Source organism: Neomonachus schauinslandi, chromosome 2 (genome assembly GCF_002201575.2).
Source record: "Neomonachus schauinslandi chromosome 2, ASM220157v2, whole genome shotgun sequence".
NCBI lineage: Eukaryota > Metazoa > Chordata > Mammalia > Carnivora > Phocidae > Neomonachus > Neomonachus schauinslandi.
In genome coordinates, this window is record NC_058404.1 from 135,194,051 (window position 1) to 135,217,304 (window position 23,254).

The following is a 23,254-nucleotide window of genomic DNA, read 5'->3' on the forward strand; positions in this document are numbered from 1 at the left end:
ATATCCTTTTTTTTGAGGATCCTTGGAAGGAAATTTTTATGCTGTAGTATGAAAATAGAGATACTTCCTTAAATATATTTTTTTCTTACATAAGGACATTGTGAACCGTGGAATAGAATAGGTTTTCTCTTTTGTATATTTGAGCCAAAATTTGTGACCAAAACACGACAAATACAGAATTGGTCTTTTGGTCTTAGATATTTTTAGTCCTGTTTTCCCATCCATTCCCTAGCCTTGGTTTATTTCCTTGTTTTTGTTTTATTTCTTAATTTTAGTTTATATTCTCATGTTATAATTTATGTATCCTTCAGTGCTAACTTAAATGTTCTCTAGAATCTGTTGTTGTGGGGGATGGGAGACAGCATATAAATGAACAAACATATTTAGGGAACATCTCTATAAATTAAAGCAGAGTAGAATACAAAGATGAGTAAGAGATGTTCCTTCCTTTTGAGTGACATTTGAACAGATAATAAGAATATAAAATACTGTGTGATTAGTATTATAATAAGAGAGCTATCATAATAGTTTTAGAAGACTGGATTTCCTTCTGGTTATAAGGGACATTTTTCAAAATAATACTTTAGATACATCCAGTTATATAGCCATTTCTTTTCCTAAGACTGTCGGTCCAGGTTTCATTTTCTTGCCCTCTTTGCTGCGCCCACACTGGTTTATCTTTAAGAATTATGTATTCTAGGGGTGCCTGGTGGCTCAGTGGGTTAAGTTTCCAACTCTTGGTTTAGGCTCAGGTCATGCATGAGCTATTGGTCTTCAGATTGAGCCCCTCCCCGAGTAGGGCTCCACACTCAACAGGGAGTCTGCTTGAGATTCTCTCTCTCCCTCTCCCCTGCCACTCCCCCTGCTTGCGTGTGTGTGCGCTCTCTATAAATAAATAAAATCTTTTTTTTTTTTATGGTTTATTCTAAAGTTCATTTGTCTTAGATGTTTTATTAAAACAAAGTGTATTTTATGACCCTCACATTCATTTTCTTTAGTCTCTTTCCTAACGGTATTGTTTTGGGAATTGTTGTAGAATTTAGAAATTCTGAGCTATAGCATGAGTTTAGTGAATTCTATATTCAGTCTAGGACTTAACCATAGATAAATCCCTGCTTTTCACCATCTGATATATCTATGTACCATCATAGAACCTTACCACTTTTCTCTAAATTCTTTTTTTATTTTTTTTAAGATTTATTTTAGAGAGAGAGTGCACATTTGGGTGAGTGGGGGGAGTGGGAGAGGGAGAGAATCTTCAAGCAGACTTCCTGCTGAGTGTGAAGCCATACGCAGGGTGGGGCTCCACTCAGCTCCATCTCAGAACCCATGAATCATGACCTGAGCCTAAACAGAGTCCGAAGCTTAACCCACTGAGCCACCCAGGCTCCCCTTTCTCTAAATTCTTAATTTAGATCTCTTCAGAGAAACATGCTTTCTAAAGTTTACCGGTAAGATTGATTCAAATTTCATAGATAACTATTCTTTGGCTTTTATTTCATTTATTTAATCACTCATTCAAAAGATGATGTAATATGTACCAAGAATTGTGGCTAGATATGATATATTGAAAGAGTTGTATTTTAAACGTATTATTCAGATTCAAAGTATCTGTATAAGACCACTTTTTTGACTTGATTTTCAAGTCATACCACACTTTGAAATGTACAGAATGAAAGTCAGTAGTTGACAGTGCTTCATTAAAATTGGTTTTTTTTTTTTTTCATCCACAGGTTTTTGGAAATGCTCCGCCAAATACGATGACAGAAAAATTTTCTGACCTTCTGCAGTTCACAACCCAAGTCTCACGACTGATGGTGACAGAAATTCGAAGGAGAGCATCAAACAAATCCACAGGTATTTTTACTGAAACCAGGAAAAACTATTGGAATAGGCTGTTTGGTAAAAGTTCTATTAAAATTAAAGAGAAAACTGACACAGTTTTATCCACGTGGGTTTAATTACCTGTCCCTGTTCCTGTTCTCACACACTCTGCTGTTGGTTGGTTCAACATCTCCCAAGTGGAGCGGTTGTACTCAAGACCATTGTCCTTAGACCTCCCATCCCCATCCCCTCTCTCCCAAGAACACTCTGTTTCCTTCTGAACAAAATCCAGATTCAAGGCAGATCCAGGATCTGGCCATATGAATTTTTTTTTTAGTCTATGTTTTTATTTCTTGTTTTCTTTTCTATATTTCAACCAAACCAAGCTGCTTATAGTCGTGAACATGTCTGTGCTCTTATTTTTATCCTTCACCTATGATGGTTCACCCAGAAGGGAGATTTTGCCCCCCTAGTATGTCTAAATCTTGGAAGCTTGGATTTTAAGTCACACTTCTTTGATGGAATGTTTCTTGATTCCCTTAATCAAAGGAAAAACTTTCTCTTTGGAACTATTCTTAATGTTTCTCATTCCACCAGTGGTTATTTGTGTGTGTGTCTTTATCTTCCTATTAGACCATAAACTGCTTAGGGGTCTTTAACCAATAATCTTTACATATAGTAAGCTTTTTGTGAATGCTGCCCAAATAACTGTTCTTATTCATAATTGGGTAATTTTAAACTTCATAAGGTATTATCCCTTTATCCAGAATTAAAGTAGGCTTTCTTGATTTTATTTACCGTTAGTCATTTTCTAAATTAACAGTATGTCTGAGGGATTTCTATCTTTGTTTTATTTTGTTATTTTGGTTTTGTAATGGTCGTTTGAGTGCTGGCTTTCTTATTGAAGCACGAGACTGATAAACTGATGATTTAAATTCTCTTTATAATGTTCTTTTGGACAATCACTTATCTTTTCAGCCCATCAAATTCTTATCTTTCCAATAGTAACAGTAATGCTTTTGTTTAATCTTATTTTTAAATTTATTTTTTATTAACATGATACGGGCACGTATTTAAGGGTCAGGTAGTTAAAAGGTTTATTGAAAACAGCATTTCCCTTCCACCATCCTAGTTCAACTCCATTTCTCACTCTCACTCACTTTAAAAAAAAATTTTTTCTTTTTGATATTTACCTCTGTGTCTCTAAATGATGTGCCTACAGTGTGTGCCCTTGTTTTTTCACATTTAGATACTATCTTTTGACTTCCCACAAAAGAAAATGAGACTTTCACTCTCTTAAGCTCACCACCACTGCCTGTACGTGCGTGCTTCCTAAGCCCCTCTAATGTTGTTCTGTCTTAATTTGATTAGATCAATATTATCTTGTATAGACTATGAAAACACTATTTTAAGATGAGTTGTATGGTATGGTGTGATTTCTTTCCTTGAAAACTTCTTTTCCATCCAGTTGAATTAGTAATTGCCTATTTTTTGTTTACTAGTTTTCTAGATTTTCATCACACATTCATCCCCAATTGCTAAAATGTTTTTCTGAATCTCCCCTCAATATGATTGAAGGCACCAGATATTCTGTTAGTTTCATCTTCTTGCAAATACCTCTTCCAGAACTTTCTGGCTTGCATTAATCCGTTAATCCATGGTAGTTGCTCCCTAGACCAGCTGCACAGCTGTCTTTTTTATATTTCCACTCAACATCGTCTGGGCTGCCTTTCCACTTCTTTGGGATGGAACTTCTGTTTCCTGAATCTCAAGGCATCTTTTTTTCTCAAACTAACTTCCTCATTTTTGTTAAGGCATCTTTTCCAGCAGCTTCCTGAGAAAAGATGCAGGGGGTTACCATTTAAGGGTTCGGATTTTATGTGTGTATGTGTGTTTGTTTTTGTTTTATTTTGTTCTTTAGAAATCCCATTAGTGAAAAAATTTTTTGACTGTTACTGTGTAAGATGGGTTCCCTTCTTTTTATCAAGGAAGGTGATGTCTTTAGGCTGACAACCTTTCAGGTACCAGGGCTTAGAACAACATGTCATTTAGCATGGCTTTATTGCAGGAAGGGGAAACAAAACCAGGGATTCAGCAAGAGAAAAGAAGGCACAGGTCCACCACCCTCATTCTGTCACAGAAAAGTGTCCTCGGAAAATCCCTGATGCCCCTCCATTCCTAAAGTACAAACACAAATGTGGTCTTATCAGTGAAAAACAAACAAATGCTTATGATCTAGGCTGTTTGAGTACTGGATTTGAATGTCTGTCGGATGTTTACAGGAGCTGTTTGCAGATCCTCGCTGTTTAGCCCCAGGAGACTTTGGGGCCCAGGGGAAGTTAGAGGCCCTCCTACCAGAGAGAGGAAGCTACCAGTGTCATGGGAAGTTGAGTTTAGGTCTAGCAACTCCCTTGAGGATATGGTCGGTAGGGGGGGTGTCTTAGCTAGGTCCTTCTCCAGGCAGCCCAGGGTGAGCTCTCAAGGTCATTTTGGAAAATCTTGCAGCTTGCATTATATTTATCCCCCTTTCGGTGGGTATCAGATTCTAGATTGGAAATCATTTTATGTGAGAATTTAAAAATAATTTCTCCTTCATATTCTAGACTCCTACACTGCTATTGAGAAATCGTAAGCTGCATAGATTCTTGTTTCTTTCTGTGACCTGCCTTTTTGTTTTGTTTTGTTTTGTTTTTGTTTTGTGTGTTTTTGGAGCATTTAGGATCCTCTCTTTGTCCCTCCTGGTCAAAAATTTCATGATAACATGCCTTGGAGCATATATTCTTATACATTATGCTGAGTACTTACTGAACTTTGAAGTCTGGGAATTCACATCCTTTAATTTTAGGAAAATTTTGTGAATTATTTGTATAATAATATCCTCCACTCAGTTTTCTTTTTCTGTTCAGATGTACCCCTGAGACTGTCCCTCTCATTTTCTTATTTTCTCTTATTTTGTATTTTTGGTTTTTGACCCTGCCATTCATCCCTTCTATAGGGTTTTTTTTTTTTTTCCCATTTGTGACATTATAATTTTAATTCCTACGAGTTTCTTTTTTTATTAGTGTCTGTTCTTTCATAGATGCTCTTTTTTAGCTCTGTTCCTTTCAAAAATTTTAATTTGTTCATTTTTTTGTTAATTTTTTGATTTGCTTTTGTCTTTTAGGTTAGAGGACTGTTTTGTTAACTTGCTTTTGTCTGTCTTTTTGGTTAGAGGACTTTTTTGTTAACTTGCTTTTGTCTTTTAGGTTAGAGGACTTTTTTGTTAACTTGCTTTTGTCTGTCTTTTAGGTTAGAGGACTTTTTTGTTAACTTGCTTTTGTCTGTCTTTTAGGTTAGAGGACTTCCTTGGCCATCTGCTCATGTATAAGAACGGAGCCATAGAGAGCTGCTGGTAGCTCTGCACTTGTGGGTGGGGCTTGAAACCGTGGGCATCAGCCCAGTGTGATCCTGCTAGGCTGTTCTGTTGACTCTCTCCCCTGAGCTAGGCAGAGTCCCCAGTGAAGAATGTCCAGTTTCTACTTGGAAGATCCATGTCTCCCTCTCAGCATTTTGGAAGCCAAGTAGGGGAAAGGTCTGAGGACCCTCAGCATGCAGTGTGTAAGCTTCTGCTTGCTCTCCGTGAGCTGCAGCTGTGCCTGGTGTGATGGCTGCACTCCCTCACTCCCGCCCCAGCCCTAACACACTCCCTCACTCTTCCTGCTGAGCACACCTCCAGTCTGATGCCCACATGGTGGGATCTGGGGGGGTCTTACTGCTCTCTCACATCCTTTTACCAGGCCTTCTGTATACACTCCCACATTTACCTCTGTTTCCAAAGGTACCTGGTGCCACCAATTCCTGAGCCTCTTGAAGGTTCTGTTGTAGTTTAGTTGCTTTTTCATTTTTCCTGCACTTGCTTTAAGATTCTAGAGTTTGCTAAATCAGTTACCACTAACCTCTCTGCTATTTTAGTATCCAAAATGTTGCTTTCATCTTTCCTATTCTCTTTGTCCTTATGGGTTTAGGCTTTTTGAAAAATCCTTTTATAACCATTTTAGTGGGTGTATTAATCTGCTCAAGCTGCCATAACAAAATACCATAGACCAGTGACTTAAATAACAGAAATAGTCCTTCCCAGTTCTGGAGCCTGAAAGTCTAAGATCAGAGTGCCAGCATAATTGGTTTCTGGTGAGATCTTTCTTCCTGACTTGCAAATGGCACCTTCTCAATGTGGCCTCCCCTGGAGGAGAGGAAGAGAGAGTTCAGGTGTCTCTTCTTATAAGGGCATTAATCTCCTCATGAGGACTCCCACCGTCATGATTGCATCTGAACCCTAATTATCTCTCAAAGGCTCCATCTCTGATACCATTGCATTAAGAGTTAGTGCTTCAACAGAGGAATTTGAGGGAGAGGGGCACAATTCAGTTCATAGCCGTGGGACTTCAGGAGAAAGCAGAGGTAAATGCACGTGCACAACCTTCCATCTTTAACCAGAGCCCGTTATGGGGTCTTTGGAGCAACAGCCATTAAAATATTTTTGGATCGAGGGACTAAATCTCTTATTCAGAAGCAGTACATTATATTAATTGATGTATGGATTTTAAAGTGAGATGATTTTAATTATACTTGCAGTCCTTAAAGCAAGTTCAGTGAAAGGTGGTAAGATGGTTTAAGGTAACCTCCCACCCCTGTCTTCTCCTTTCTCCATGCACAGTGGGACTCCATCCTTTTTGTCTTTCCTGATTTAGTTATTTCTGTAGAACAGAGAAGTTGCTCTTAAATATAAGATTTGTGTGTTTTATGCCTTTTTAGCTATTTTAAACAGGTAACATGAAGGGAAATTTCTCTGTTCTATACTGACTCCTGTCATTGAATTTTCTTTCTTGAGTGATATCCCTAGATTAGAATAAAATATTCCCCAAACTGTATTTATACTTGGTTTTCTGTTGCTGTCTTTTTAAATACCTAATCTGCATGTTTGTAGAAAAACGCTTTTCTGCACTAGAGATTTGTTTTCCTAAATCCTCTTACGATTTTACATAGATAGGGTAGGTTTTTCGACAAAATGAATAGTATCTTAAATGGAGTACAGGATGTCTTATTGTTAAATACAGTAATAGTTACACAAGTTTTTCCTTTAACTTTTTATGTTGAAATAATTCTAGACTCACCAGCAGTTGCAAATGTAGTACATAGAGCCCCCTGAGCCCCTCTTCCATTGGTGACTTCTTGATTTCCGGGTCTTTTTAAGATATATTTTTCCAGATCATGTAATTCCATACAATTTTTAGTTTTAAAATTTATTGAAATTTATTAACTTCAGAATCCATTGAATTGAAATTCAAGTTTTGTAGATATTCCCTCCACAAGAGAAACCTTTCCTGATCATCTCAAATAGATCCTTTATCCTCTATCCCCACACCAGTGAGTATTTTGTTCAGTCACCTTAAATACTTCCTATAGAGCTTTGTCATCTGAAAGTATCTCGTTTACTTAATTTTATTGTCTCTTGTGTTCACCCCTGTATCACCTAGAGGACTACTTGTCACAGATGAGGTGCTCAAAAAATCTTTACTGATTTTTGATAGAGGATTTCTCTGTTTGGTTGTTTATTTTTTTTAAATGCTTTGAGAATTGGAGTAGTGTTAGAAAAGCTAGACTTACTGGTGTTTAAGAGAGAAAAGCATAATTTTGGAGTATCTCCTTCGTCAGTCTTAAAGACCCCTGGCTATGGGAATTCTTATTCTTTTATTTTTAGTTTTTAACATTGGAAGTTTCTTTTGGTCAGTTTTGTTATCAAACTTGGATGGAGGGGTGCCTGGGTGGCACACTCATTTAAGTGGCTGCCTTTGGCTCAGGTCATGATCTCAGGGTCCTGGGGTGGAGCCCTGCGTTGGGCTCCCTTCTCAGAGGGGAGTCTGCTTCTCCCTCTCCTCCTGACCCCGCCCCTGCTCATGCACACTCTCTCTCCTTCTCTCTCTCAAATAAATAAATAAAAGTCTTAAAGATACTTTGATGGAGATTTTTTGATCTTTTGATTTTTCTAGTAAATTTTCAAGATCCCTAGGTACATTCTGAATCATCTTTTTTCTTTTTAAGATTTTATTTGAGAGAGAGAGAGAGCCTGAGGTGGGGGGGGGAGGGGCAGAAGGGAAAGCCGACTCTGCACTGAGCTTGGAGCCCAATGTGAGCCCAATCCGGAGCTTGACCCTAGGACCCTGAGATCATGGTCTGAGCTGAAATCAAGAGTCCACTGCTTAACCAATTGAGCTAGCCAGGTGCCCCTGAATCATCTTACCTCTTGTATATCCCATTCTCATTTTGTGATTGACTGATTGATTTTAAGTGTATTGTACAGTTTGCTCTAAGCGCAGTGTCTTACAGTAGATCTCCTGACCTTTCTTATCTTGTATAACTGTAACTTTATACTCATTGAACAGCAACTCCCCATCTCCTCCTTCTCCCAGCCCTTGGCATCATTCTACTTTTTGTTTCTATGAATTTGGCTACTTTTGATACCTTACATGACCTTTTATTTCACAGGAAGTTATCATTGAAAGTAATTTTGCTATAATTTATATGCACATAATTTTTCTCCAGAAATTGAGCCCTCTGTGATTCATTTGAAAGTTGTCTGTGTTTGTTGTGCATCACAGCAAGGTTATATTTTCAGGACTCCTCTGAATTTGGTGTGAAGTACTTGTTATTTTGTTTGTTACCTAATTACCACTCACATATCAAGTCTTTTTATCAGATCACTTGTAATATGGATTGTAGTTCTCTCAGTAGGAAGATATGCTTATCTGCAATTCTGTTATTTTGAATCCATCCATCAGAAGTTAGTAAAAATGGAAACATGCAAAATGGATACAAGGACTGATGTGTAATATATGAGGGCAGTTTGACAGTTCTCGTTTTCTCTCTGTCTCCCATAATTCTCTCTTGGTTATTGCCTCCATGTGGCTTTTGTTAAAAATATGTAGTGGCCCTCAACGTTAATTTGAGAAGATTTATAATTTTGTGGCCATATTGTGTGCAGAGTATAGCTTAAGACTTTTTCCTACCTCTTGTAGTTATTTATTAAGTTGGACTATGCAGGCTGCTTAGTGCTAAGGGCATGTGGTCCGTGTATGTCATGGAAGCAAAAAATCTCCACCCATGTAAAAGTAGTATCTTCAGTTTATTGTTAATGACATCAGTGTGTGTGATAAATGCTGCTGTTAAATACAGTGGTGTGATTCCCCAGTGGGTGGTGGCCTGGTGATGGAGAAGCTGGGGGTGCTTGCCACAATTGGTGTCTTACACAGCATCTGTGGTGGGATTAGTGTCATGTACTGAATCCCCAAGTAGACAACCCAGCCTCTTTTTTTAAACAGAAAAACAGTGTGCCCCGCTGTCCTCCAAGGATTTCAAAGCCACAACACCCTCAGGTAATTTTATTCCCAAGGTGTGGTTGTATATTATCAAATGAAAAAAGAGCATGGAAGCTATGAGTTGTACTACTATTTTTCTGACTAACTTGTGGAAGTTTTTTTGGGATGGGAAAGAGTTTTTTAGGGCTTGGTTTCTTCATTAATGAAAAAAGAATGTAATACTGTGGATTCATTTCACATTATCATCCTGTTGCATAAGTTTGAAAATGACTGTGCTTTAAATGCAAAGGAAAAATTGTATTGCACTAACTAAATTTTGCCTTCTGATTGTTCTGGATATTGTCTAACTGAATTCACTTATATTCTGTCTTTAAATTTCTTTTAAAATTGTCTACCTTATATTAATCTAATAATGAGCTCTACTAACTCCATTTCTGTATTTTTCAGTTAACTTTATGTATTGAAATGCAGTGTGAAAGCTAAAGCTTGAATCAAATGATTGGCAACTCTCAGTATGGGTTAATATGTTCCTTTCATTAACTCTTACAACCTTCAGTTAAATCATTTAAATTTGTATTTGTTAAATATTAGTGAAATTGAAAGATCCTAATGCAATTTTTTTTTATTAGAAGTGTTTTTCTTTCAAAGTTTTAAGAAACTATAATTTGTGGAGGTTTAATTTAAAATTACTTTCTAGTATACGTAATTTTTTAAAGATCACACTGAATGTTCAAGACTTTTGCAGTGAGCTTCTTGACTCATTTAAAATAAGAAGTGGGAGATCCCATTAAGGTGTTTTGAATGGCAGCATACTGAAATAAGTAGGTGAGAGTGAAATAGTTCTTATGAATACATTTGTTATGTAAAGATCCTTTGTCAATGAGGTCTTCTCCACATTCTTCTCAAAAAAGGATGGTTATTATTAAGTTGGTAAAGTTGTTAGATACTGTTAATAATTACACTATCTTGGTCTTTTTCAAACTTTATTTTCATGTGTATTATTTAATCAGCTCAGTGATCCATTGAACTGTTGTAATGTTTAATAACAATTAGAACATTGAGGGTTTTTTTAAATCTATTATTTGTCTCTTCTTATCTTGAGGAATACCTTAATATTCATTGTCAGCCAATACAAGAGTAACCACACATTTGTATAAGTGCCCACCGTTGCTCAGGTCAATAGAACTGTTGCAAGCCAAGAGTACATTTTTGGTGTTTTGGTTCTCAAAGTAAGCATTAGCATTCATTGTTCATAATTGACAACTTACTGAATAGCAGTTATTGAGTAGCAGAAGAGACATACTTGTCCAATTTCCTTTTAGCATTAATAACGTTATGTTAAAAAACATGGGTGGCATTGCAGTTCACTCAGAATGTGTCTTATTTGTAGCTCTCTAGCTTTCGTACCGGGAAGGTAATTTTGTTCGTGTCTTCAGCATCTTTCTTCTTTTTGTCCTCTGTCAGAAGCATAGGTGGTATTGACCAGTTCATTTTCTAATCAATGTTTTTGTTGTTGTTATGAAATAGAATTTTTTTACATTGATTTCATGATGGAATAATCAACTTGAAGACTGCAAGTAGTTTTTTAATATGTTGAGTTATAAAGTTGGAAATGCACAATTTAACACCAAAGTTGCCTAACTTGTGCAGAAGCCTAGAAAATGAAAGCACAGCATGTCAGCCTTTGAGAATTTTACTTACTGGAAAGGAGTCATCTTCATTACACGAGCATTTAATTCCTATTAAGGAAAGAGGGCTTATGTAATAAAACCTGGCCCATGACAGGTTTGCAAGAAAAATTTACAGATCAATTTTTACTAATGATCTCAGGCCACAATTGCTAAAGAATGTTTCTCAGTGACATTCTTTTATTTGTTTGCTCCCCTCTCTGTTGAGACCTTCACAATTTAACTAGCCTTAAACATTGCTTTCTTTATATTATTACTCCGCTTCTCAGAACTTTCAGGAATCTCTGTTATCCATAGTAAACACAAACACTTTTTTTTTTTTTAAGATTTTTAAAAATTTATTTATTTGACAGAGAGATGGTGACAGCAGGAGCACAAGCAGGGGGAGCGGGAGAGGGAGAAGCAGGCTTCCTGCCAAGCAGGGAGCCGGATGCAGGGCTCGATCCCAGGACCCTGGGATCATGACCCGAGGGGAAGGCAGACGCTTAACGACTGAGCCACCCAGGCGCCCCAAACACTCTTGATGTTTGTAACAAGTTGAGCTCAAAATGTCCTTCTTTGACCTCTTTAGCTTGACTTATTCACTCATTTAACAGATATGTATTGACTACCCACTTAGTGCCAGTGATGTGCCTCATACCAGGGATTGGCAGTGAACAAGGCAGACATGGAGTCTGCTCCCATGATGTTTATTTTCTAGAGAGGGGCGAGAGGGTATAAATCAGTGAAAATAGGAATACAAGAATTTCAACACTTTTAAGATACTGAAATATTAGAAATAAGCCAGGATTCTTTTGGCTTCCCTCTTCTCCAGTAAAAAAATTTTTTTTAAATCACTATCTTTATCTCTTACAGGCTAGACAGCTTGGGTTTGAATACAAGTTCTGTCACTGACTAACTGTGTGGCTCTAGGCAAATTACTCATCCTCTCTGTTTCTCAGTTTGTATTATTATAACAGGTATAATGATAGAAAATAACTCATAAGGTTCTTGTAAAGATTAAATGAGTTAAATCTTCAAGTACCTAAAAGAGTGTTTGTTACACAGTTAAGACTTAGTAAAATTAAGCTATTTAAAATTTTTCCTATTAAAATACTCTTTCAAATGGAATTATGTAAAGGTGAAATATGCCCAGCAAAGTATCCAATGTAAGTCTTGTATTCATTCAATTATTTAATGAAACACTTTTATCTTGATTATCTTAAATGGAAGAAAAAATACCTTGAAGGCAACCTAAAATCTATTTATTCTACATTTTGCATTTTTATGATGTGTATTAAGTATACATTAGCAACTTACCAGGTTGGTTTTGATAAGTGAACAAATTGGACTTACTTTTTGACACTTTATTTTTTTAAATTTATTTTATTATGTTATGTTAGTCACCATACATTATATCATTAGTTTTTGATGTAGAGTTCCATGATTCATTGTTTGCATATAACACCCTATGCTCCATTCAGTACGTGCCCTCTTTAATACCCATCACCAGGCTAACCCATCCCCCACCCCCTCCCCTCTAGAACCCTCAGTTTGTTTCTCAGAGATTTTTTGACACTTTAATTCATCTCATATATTGATAGAAACATTGATGAGCTCTGTGCTGATGAAATTAAGCACATGGTTCAGGATTTGTCCATTTTCCCTTACCTCTCAAACCATAACTAAATTTACTTCATAGATTCCTCCAACGCTGTCATTCTGTGCCTGACACTCACTATTCCTACTGTCAGCTGTTCAAGTCCCCCCTCGTGCATATCACTGGGGCGGCTCCTGATTTGGGTCACCTCCACCAGAGTCTTTGCCCTTCCAGTTTGTCTTACTGTCTCACCACTACATAGTCTTAGAACGACCCTTTCATCATCTACTTTGCTTGAGAAACTACACTTGCTTTCTCTTGCGCAGAGAGTCAACAGCCTTTAGATTACCTTCTTCATAAATTGGCTTTGATTTTCTATCACTACTGTTGATGCTGGACTCTAATTCTCAAAATTGTAGAATATTAATGCAGTGTTATTATAGTTCTTTGTCTTGATCTTAACTTAATTAGGCTCAGTCTTCTATTTACACTTTTGTTTTAATACTGTGCTTTTAATCTCTCTGTTCCCTGCCTTCCCTCCCACTTCCTAGACAAACATATCTTTGTTTTCCAGGTACGTTGAGCTCAAATTTTACCTTTCTCATGACTCTTTTTGACTAGCTCGTGACGTAACTGTCCCTGAAATATTTAGGTTGACTTCTCCGCTTCTGTATTGATGTGACAATATGCTGTAAGGGCCTAGATATACCATTAAAATATTGCTCTTTTTAACAGATTTTACACAGAGCATGCAGTTGTGCTGATATAAAGCACGTGCTTAGTAAATGATCATTTTTTTGGCCAGGCTTTAAAGAAGAACCACTTTATATCTGATATCCCCCCACCTCATGGCTTTCCTTTGGTTTTATAGAGGCTGCAAGTCGGGCCATAGTCCAGTTCCTAGAAATCAATCAGAGTGAAGAAGCCAGTAGAGGTTGGATGCTTCTGACAACAATTAATTTGTTAGCATCCTCTGGTCAGGTGAGTTCTTTGTTTTTATGTTTGATAACTTGACTTGTTTTTTTATCCTCTTGGAATTTTGTGAAGTTAAATTTATCATCGTTCCCAAATGAGGTTTTATGATAATCATTATATTCTTCTAATGCTTCTTATACTTTATTTCATGCTTCTTATAACATCTCTATGAGGAGGTTTCTGTTTTATAAATTTTACACCTGAGAAAATGCCTAACTTGAACAGTGTTTTCCATCTTTGTCATGTCATAACACATGTAGAACACGATAGCTTGCGTACATGTGTGGGGCACAGTGCTGGACTTCTGTGATTGTAGGCGAGTAGCCCTGAGCCCTGGCTCCATCTGGCCCAGACCAAACACTTCTGTGATCCATGTTAGGGCACTTACCCTAGAAGAATCATCAGGTCACTTCGCTAATAAGGAGTAAATGACATGGAAAATATTTTTAAATTCTTCTAATTTTTATGGAAAATAGGGGAATACTGACATTTTCAGGATAATATATATTCCCTTCCCGTTTGATTTATTCTGGAGATTGCTTACACGCCCCCCCCCCTCCCCCCCCCCCCCCCCCCCCCGCCAGTCACCTTTAAACATCTGCCATGATCTGTGTTGCATCTACTCAGTGATGAGCTGTTTGGATACCTGATTTTTGGCCTGTGATGTTGTGGGCATGAAAGTTTATTCAACCTTCTACAGTTCCGAGTAGAATTACCTATCGAAGTTAGTATCAGTCTTGAGAATGGCTACTCTCTAAATTACAGTGGGCTTTCAAACAACTCACATCATTTAATAATGGGACTGACAGAGGTGTCTGTGACGCTAGTCATACTGCAGTGACAGGCCACAGCAGAAACAGTGCATATTCCTTAGTAACCGTATCCTGACACTAGTCACTAGCCTCAAGTAGTAGCACTTGGACTTTTTCCCCTTAGAATGATCTGTTTCCCTTTTTTGTTTGCTGGTTTAGGTTTGTTTGTTTCTTTCTTAAATCACAAAAGGAATCAGACCAACTTGTTCTGATGTACCTGGGACTTTCCAGATTTTAGCCCGGACGCCCCACATCCCAGACAACCCTTGAGTCCTGGGCAAATGGAGCTGTTAATTTACCCCAAGTAACCTTCAGATAGTCCTAAAGAGGCCCACTATTTCCATGTATCTGTGACCATACCAGAAGACCATCAAAGTGTCGATTCTATTTGCTGTTGATGGTAGCTATAAATGCCTCCATATTACTGTATCAAAATTTGGTTTGGCTTAGAATAGCATATAAAATAATCGTTTTTAATTGGAATATTTCTAAGTTTTTTTTTTTAAGATTTTTATATATTGAAAGAGTGAGGGAGAGAGAGCACGAGTGGGGGTGAGGGACAGAGGGAGAGGGAGAAGCAGACCCCGCTGAGCAGGGAGCTGCGACTTGGGGCTCCATCCCAGGACCCTGAGATCATGACCTGAGCTGAAGGTAGACGCTTAACCGACTTAGCCACCCAGGCGCCCCGGAATATTTCTAAGTTTTATTCGTATTTTCTGTAGATGCTTTCTCAGGTGTGAACAGAAAGTGTGTCCTTACTAAATACCTAACATGTAGAAAGTCAATATATGTGGATTAACTTAAATGTGTACAAATGGACAGATTGCCTTAAAAGTGTAAGAAAAGAATCAGGAGAAACCTAATCACTTTTTGAAAAAATTACAAATGTTTCCAGTTACTAGTTTGGATACCAAGTTATACTTTTAGTGTATCAGTTATAAAATGAAAATGAAAAATCATACCATTTTGCCTAATGGAAAGGGAAAGCTAGTAATAACCTAACTAGAAAAAGAAACATTTTATTTAAAAAAAAAATTTTTTTTTTTAAAGATTTTATTTATTTATTTGACAGAGAGAGACACAGCGAGAAAGGGAACACAAGCAGGGGGTGTGGGAGAGGGAGAAGCAGGCTCCCTACTGAGCAAGGAGCCCGATGTGGGGCTCCATCCCAGGACCCTGGGATCATGACCTGAGCCGAAGGCTGACGTTTAACTGACTGAGCCACCCAGGCACCCCGAAAAAGAAACATTTTAAAAGAAAATTCAGTGTTGTGTATTTTGAGTTGGCCTTTTTTTTGCCTGCCATTTCCTGTTGGTAGCGGTAAGGTACAGAGATGACTAAAACATGTCCTAAATCAACATGTAGATGACAGACATGGAGTAGATGAAGATAATATTATAAAATGCAATCATGGGGTCTGTGTAGTGCTATGAAAATAGAAATGTGGAATGTGAGAGTTAAAATTTTGTAGGTGAGCGTGGGAGGATAGATGAGGAATTAAAGCTTCTGACATGGGCAGACCTTTAAACTGAATGTCAGATATATAGAGACAAGGGGTAACTAGAAATAATCTTAGTGGGAAGAGCAAAGGGTTTTTGATTTAGAGGCAGGAAATGATGCTGGATGTGTAGAAAGGGACCAGATCATGCAAGGGATTGTTCTTTTTTGTTTGTTTGCAAGGGATTGTTCTTTAGGCTTATCACCCTGCTATTGCATTAGTTCAGGCCCCAGCTCTCATACGGTTTTCTGTATTAGTTTCCTAATTACCCTGGCTTTCTTGCTCTTCACATCTAATTTAGGTCTAGACTACCACCAGCTAATTTTCTGAAATCTGGTTCTGTTGCTCCTTTGTTTATAACACTTCAGTGGTTCTCCAGTGCCAGCAAAATAAAAATCAAACCAGAATGGGAGAGCATATGCATACATAGGTCATCAGACATTCCCACTTGGGGACCATTGAACCAGCTCTCTCACCTAAGGCAGGTTATGTCCGTGATGAGCTTCCACTGCTTCATGTGTGAGGTCAGGATCATACAATAGAGTCTACCTTGTAGGGTTGATGGAGGATAATAGATAAGATAATTAAAATGCTTAGCCTTATGCCTGTTTTATACTTAACACTTATTAAAGATTAGACATTATTATTGTGGCTTTTCAGGAATTAACAGTTTTGGACTCAGGTTCCTGAAACATACTGCCTATGTGTCTTCCAGGTGATCTTTCCCGTCTTTAATTCCTATCCTTCTCCATTCCATTCCTGGCAGTGTTGATCATTCCCTTCTAGATTAGCCTGTGTGTACTATCATTGCTACACTTAAGAGATTAAATCATAGTTGAACCTGCTTCTGCTAGTAGACTACAGTCTTCTGAAGGGCAGGGGTGCTTTGTCGCTGCATGCCCCGTTTCTAGCACACTGCCAGACATACCCTACGCATTCAAAAATTGCTTGATGAAAAAGCTAATAAACTAAATACAGATGATGCCGACCTCTTGATCTCCAGTGTGGTAAAACTTTTTGTTCCAAACTGCACCAAAAGAAAATTTGGCAATTATTATAGCATACTTCTTAAGAATACTGGAAGATTCACCATAAGAAGGTGGAATTTCTTCCTTTAGAAATTGTTGAAAATGATACAGAGATTTTTTGTGTGTCAGTGATGGCTATATCCCTCAAGTGTCCTTCCAGCCCCAAGAACGAATAATAAGAATAAAAGTGATAGTCAAGCAACTATTAACATGTAATTTAGTGCTTAATATATCTTGCATTTGTTATATAATGCTTATATTAACTCTAAGACCTATGTGGCATTATATCTGTTTTACAGGAGAAGAAAGTGAGGTCCAGCAAAATTAGTTTGCCCAAGTTTATGGTTATGTTTCTTTTTTCTAAATCACAAAGCTTATGTTCTTTGAAACATGATTCCTCTTAATAAATAAATAGCAAATTTAATAAATAACAAACACATCTCAATGTTGGATTAAAGCAAAGTTGTTCAAATGGAAAATGAGTATTTGTCACTGTGGAGTAATTTTCTAAAATTTTTCAGGCATTTAAAAAGTTACTTTGATAAATAATTTTCTGGCTTAAAATTTGTGAGTTAATGATTTAACTTCTGGCCTAAAATTTGTGAACTTCCTTAGCTGTACCAGTTACAGTTATATCTATCTACCTGTTCACTTATTTATTGGTTTGTTTTCCAGAAAACCGTGGACTGCATGACAACGATGTCAGTGCCTTCCACCCTGGTTAAATGTTTGTATCTGTTTTTTGACCTTCCACATGTGCCTGAGGCCGTTGGAGGTGCACAGAATGAGCTACCTCTAGCAGAACGTCGTGGACTACTCCAGAAAGTTTTTGTACAGGTATGGAAGGTGCTATTTGTCTGCCCATCAATACCAGTCTATTTAAAGTGAAACAGGTGCACTCCTTAAAGAGATGTTCTGCCTATTCCATTTTCTATAGTATTCTATGCTCTTTTTTTTTTTTTTTTTAAAGATTTTATTTATTTGACAGCGAGAGAGAAAGAGCACACAAGCTGGAAGAGAGGCAGATGTAGAGAGAGAGGAGCAGTGAGCCTGACACGGGGCTAGATTCCAGGACCCTGGGATCATGACCTGAGCCAAATGCAGACACTTAACCAACTGAGCCACCCAGGCACCGCTTCCATGCTCTTTTTTATTGACTTTATCTCATATAATTGTCACATTTCTTGAATCTGAACACTTATTTTAAGGAGTAATGGAGTGAGGCATTAACAAGTTTATTTCTCTGGACAGATTCAACTATTAAGGTTACCTTTGATAAAGCAATAACATCTCTAAATGAACGAAGCAAGAAAGAACTTCTGTTGACAATCATATTAAATTTGGGGCAATATTTCTTAAAATATGAAGAAATTCTGTTTGTTGCTCTAAATACAGGAAATTCCTAGCCTATAAATATTTTACTTGTAAAAGGCAGTTTATTTTAGTGGCTTCTGCCACCTCCTCTGCTCCCTGCTTGTGAAGTCCTTCTTCACCACTGTTGCTGCTGTCTTTTAATAGCACTAGCAGTTAACCAAGGTTTAAATAGATCTTTGTTAGTTAGCCTGGAAATACTGCCATCATTTTGATATCCTTCCTTGGGAGAAAATTTTCAAAACGAAGTACACACATGTGGAATATGGTTCGTCCATGGGACTAATAGAGTATTTAAAAAACCACGTTTGACACAAGAGGACTGCATCATTTTACTTATGTGACTGCAACGTGGTAAAACTCTTAGCAAGTAGAGTGGTGGTTCCCAGGATCTGGAGGGTGGCGAACAAGGAATTGTTGTTCAGTGGGTATAGAGTTTCAGTTTTGCAAGATGAAAATATTCTAGAGATCTGTTGTACAGCAACGTGCATGTAATGAACACCACTCTATACTTAAAAATGATTAAGATGATAAATTTTGTGTTACATGTTTCCACCTCCATTAAAAAAAAACAAAAAGAAACCACACCTGTTTAAATTCAGGTCACTGAAATTACGTAACTTAAGATGCAGATTTCTTACCTCTGAAATAAGAATAACGATAGCTACCTAAAGGATTTTTGTGAGGCTTAAGTGGAATAATATACAAGGCGATGGTTCTCTGTCCTGGGTGTGGTAGACATGACCTGAAAGTCCCTGTGATTGCTGCTCTTGCCACCACCAATGCCGCTATTGTCAGAGTGACAGAGAGGACAGCGGATCTGCAGGGGATAAGGTAGAGCTGGGTACAGGTGATGATTGCACCTCGTAGTAATGGGGTCTTTGCTGCAGAGCTTTGTGGAGGTGTGAGCAATGAAGGGACAGGAGAGAGGGAGACTAAGGCAGTTTTAGAAAGGAAGAGACATGGGGCGCCTGGGTGGCTCAGTCGGTTAAGCGTCTGCCTTCAGCTCAGGTGGTGATCCCAGAGTCCTGGGGTTGAGCTCCAGGTCGGGCTCCCTGCTCAATGCGGAGCCTGCTTCTCCCTCTGCCTCTGCCTCTCCCCCCACTCATGCTCTCTCTCTCTCAAATAAATAAAATCTTAAAAAAAAAAAAAAGACAAGACAGGATTATCAATAAAGTACAAATTCAACAAATATTTGTTGAACACTGGATTTCTTAGATAACTTTTTGCTAGTGGTTAGGTAGCCTCCATTATCTCATACAATTTGGAAGACAACCCATGACTTTAGAGGTTTTGTTTTTCCACAAAATGATGATGAGAACAAATGGCAGAAATAGGATTAGAATTTATGTTTATCTGAGTCCTGAATTAGATTGGATGAGAAAAGCAATGGGAATAAACAAAGGAGTAAATCCCATAAGATTAAAGCTGCTTTAAGACATTGCTAATGAATGTGGCGGGTTATTCTTTGCTTATTAGACTAGTAACCCTATTTCAATAAAGCTTTTCTAAAGAGCTAATTAATACCTTAGGCAATAAATGGAAGCTGAATTTTATGTATTTAATGCTAAATAAGTATAGCAAAGATTTCTTCTGAAACTTTATTTAAAAAAAAAATGTTTTCTGTATCTGAATGCAGTGGATGTTTCCAAATGAATGTGAGATTCATTTCAGCATATCGGAACCATTGAATGTTAAGGCCAAAAGGAACTTCAAAGAGAATTTGAATGAAACTCCCCATTTAAAGTTACAGAAACTAATAGCTGAGGCTGTGATCCACAGCAGTTGTGTGGCAGGGGTGGGGGCCTGGCTCTTCCCACCTCCTAATGCAGGGTTCCTGTAGCCTCACTTCCTCGTTTCAGTTTCTCCTTACAGGCTGGACACTGTGGTCGCCATTTTGTCTAGAATGCCAGTGGAGACAGACTTACTAAATGTTTTCAGGGCACATATTGTTTATGAAAGTTGAAATCCATATGTTTATGTTACGTGACAGATGGTTTCCTGGGACCTTAGCATTGGTACTGCTTCATGTAGGCATTCATTGTGTTGTTCTGTTTGTTTGTTTTGTGGGATTTTTTGTTGTTGTTGTGTTGATGTGGCCAGTTATTTTTTCTGCCACACTTGGCTAGACTTAATAGTGTATGGGAGAAGAGGAATGAGATATAGACTCTTTGGTTTTTTATTCTATAAAATGAAAGGATTACATGAGATTATTTCTGAGAATCCTTTTGCCTTTAAAGATTAAGAACTAGTTATTTTAAGAATCAACAAATTTAGGGAATTAAATCCAGTTCATTTTTGAGAACAAAGATTTGATTTGGAAAAAAGTATTTTATTTTCGGGTTTGTTTTTATGTTACAAATTAGAGCAATGACATCCAATGAGAACCAGTGAAAGGTATAATTGATAATACACGTTTCCGAGGATAGATATTTTTGCTGCAGTTGATGATCTTTTTTTCAAATTATCTTTTTTGTTGCATTTGACACATATGGGAAAAGATAATACCTATTACATGTATTAAGTCAGTATCCAACAGTTTCTCCAGGCATTTCTGTGTGTGTCTGTTGGGGACGAATACCTGTATTTACCAATTTTGTAAATATCTTATTTCTCTGAATTCTTGGTCCTTTTTTTTTCCCCCGTTCCTCATACTTGGCAGCTATGAATTAGAAAGCCCTTCTATTTAAGTAAATTTTTGCATTGAAGGTAATAGGGAAAGTAAAACCTATCTTTCTTAGACAAAACATATTTTAAATACTTTTTTTATATTTAGCAGTTTCCCCACAGATACTGAAATACTCGAATTTCATGAAGCACTTATCTTTCAAGAGAATAAAATTTACATAAATTATACTTACTTTATTCATTATTACATATATTTTTAAATATTTAGAAAAGAATTTGAGCAAGAAGAAGAAAAGTTAACTTCTCCTGACGCTGAGTCAAGATTAGAAGAAAAAAATCCATCGAAGGCAGAAACCATGGCTGAATTCTGCAAATAGTGGCTCTTAGTGCTTTGAGTACTTGTGTAATGTGTATTCTACAAATCATAGTTAAATAAGTTCTCATTCCAAAGTTTAAGAAGTTTTGAATCTTCTTTGAAAGCTAAGCCTTAGAAGATATTTGGCTACTAGGCTTAACTGAAAGATACCTCTGAATTAAGATGATTTTATTATTGTGATATCCCCTTCTACTTGTATAGAAATTGGAACAATTCCGAAACACTTTTCAAGACCTGTTTTTACTTTCTCACCTCCCTAAAACTGTCCTTTTTAGAGAAGAAAATTGCATCTCATCTATGACAATCTAAGAATTAAAGAACCAAATTAGAAAACCAAAATGTTGACCTTGAAAGTTACTGTTGATTTATTCCATTTCAGAGTCAGTATGCAAAAATACCACAGAGAAGACAGGATAGTAAACAGAGTTGGTTTTTTTTCTTTTGTTTTTTGTTTTTAAATAAGCTGATAAAAGTAGGTCTGGCTTACGGTCTTAACACACTTCTAAATTATAGATGTTTTTTTTTTTAACGTTGCCTAAGTTAGAGCACCCATCATTGTGGCTTTAATGATATCACGTAATACTAATCCTGGACTTTCAGAGTTTTTAATAACCAGATCTAGTCCTCTTCTAGCTCCTCCCTTTACCCAACCATTCATTTATTTAAATACACATTTGTTTTGTTTTTTAGATCTTAGTGAAACTCTGCAGTTTTGTTTCTCCGGCGGAGGAGCTGGCTCAAAAAGATGATCTCCAGCTTTTATTCAGTGCAATAACCTCTTGGTGCCCTCCCTACAACCTGCCTTGGAGGAAGAGTGCTGGAGAAGTCCTTATGACCATATCCCGTCATGGTCTTAGTGTCAATGTAGTAAAGTATATTCATGGTGAATATTTCTTTATGTTCATTTTCGGTGCTCTAAGTTTCTTTCAATTTTCTCTTCCTCATATGACGACAGACTGCTTTTTATCTCTCAATTCTCTAAAGATTCTATTTTAAGTTAAAAATGATACTTGCCAGATGAAAAAAAAAATTTTTATTTGTGAGACATTTCAAATGTAAGAAATTTTTATATGTTCCAAACAATGGATATCTACAAGAGTTGAAGTAATTTCATTGTCATGTAAATGTTTAATCATAATTTAAGTTTGGTGTCGTAGCCTGTTCTTCCCTACTCTTCTACTGAAAAAATAAATTTTTTTGAGATGCTATAGTTTAAAGCTTTCCTGAAGGTATTTCATAAGTAGATAAGTGTCTGTCCAATGGGCATAAATGAAATAAGGTAGATTCTTTATCATCAGTAAGGAGAAATTGTGCATTCTATTTAACTCCTATGTAAGTGTCAGCTACCCTTTAAAATGTCTTAATAGGAGACAGTGTAGTAACTCATATAGTTTACTTCTCATATATTTTTTCCTGAAAATCTTACAAAATAATTTCTAATACAATTGTTTGTTTACTCACCTAACATCAGTCAGTCATTAAATGGTTCTTGCCTACATTCCCATGTTAAATCTCCTTAGCTTTTGTTATGTGACATTGGGTGTCTTTAGACAAATTTCTTTAAAGATAAGAGAGAGAAAAATCTTTTTTTTTTTTTGAGAGTTTACACTCTATTTTATTTCATGGAACAACTAATAAATCATAGTGAGTTATGCTTCATTCAGAACCCCATTTCTATTCTTAAATTTGTTCATGATTCATGAGTCAACTGCTTTTGTTCGAACCATACTCCTCCATGCTTTTGCTAAGTTATGAGTGTTCTGTGGAAAATTTGCTCTAACTAAAAGATCAGAAGGGGCTACAAGGACAAATGAGTTATATTCACACCCTAGTGCCTGCCCAGCTGTGTGAGGGCTTCTGTGACACACGTCACATCCCCCCAGCACCTCTCCACAAGGCTGAAAACCCTGGCTGTGCTGGGAAAGCTTCTGTAGGTGAGGAGTGTGTGACAGCCTGCTCGAGGGTCCAGGCTCAGCGTCTCTCTGACTGGGAGGCTGGACTAGGCCTGCAGATGTGCCTGCAGGTGGCTGAGAGAACATCTTTTTTGAAAAGATTTTAATCGCCAAAGTCAGTGAGAAGGTATAACTATGCTTTAAATGAGTAATATACAGTGCAAACGTAAT

General features: G+C 37.2%; 1 protein-coding gene across 1 annotated transcript in view; it reads left to right on the plus strand.

The window, feature by feature from the left end:
* WDFY3 (WD repeat and FYVE domain containing 3) overlaps nt 1-23,254 on the plus strand; it is a 233,039-nt gene that overhangs the window by 70,591 nt on the left and 139,194 nt on the right. The window contains exons 3-6 of the mRNA XM_044912920.1: nt 1,734-1,857; nt 13,315-13,424; nt 17,432-17,593; nt 21,822-22,014. Of these exons, the coding sequence (XP_044768855.1) occupies nt 1,734-1,857; nt 13,315-13,424; nt 17,432-17,593; nt 21,822-22,014 (589 nt within the window). The remainder of the gene's footprint in view (nt 1-1,733; nt 1,858-13,314; nt 13,425-17,431; nt 17,594-21,821; nt 22,015-23,254) is intronic.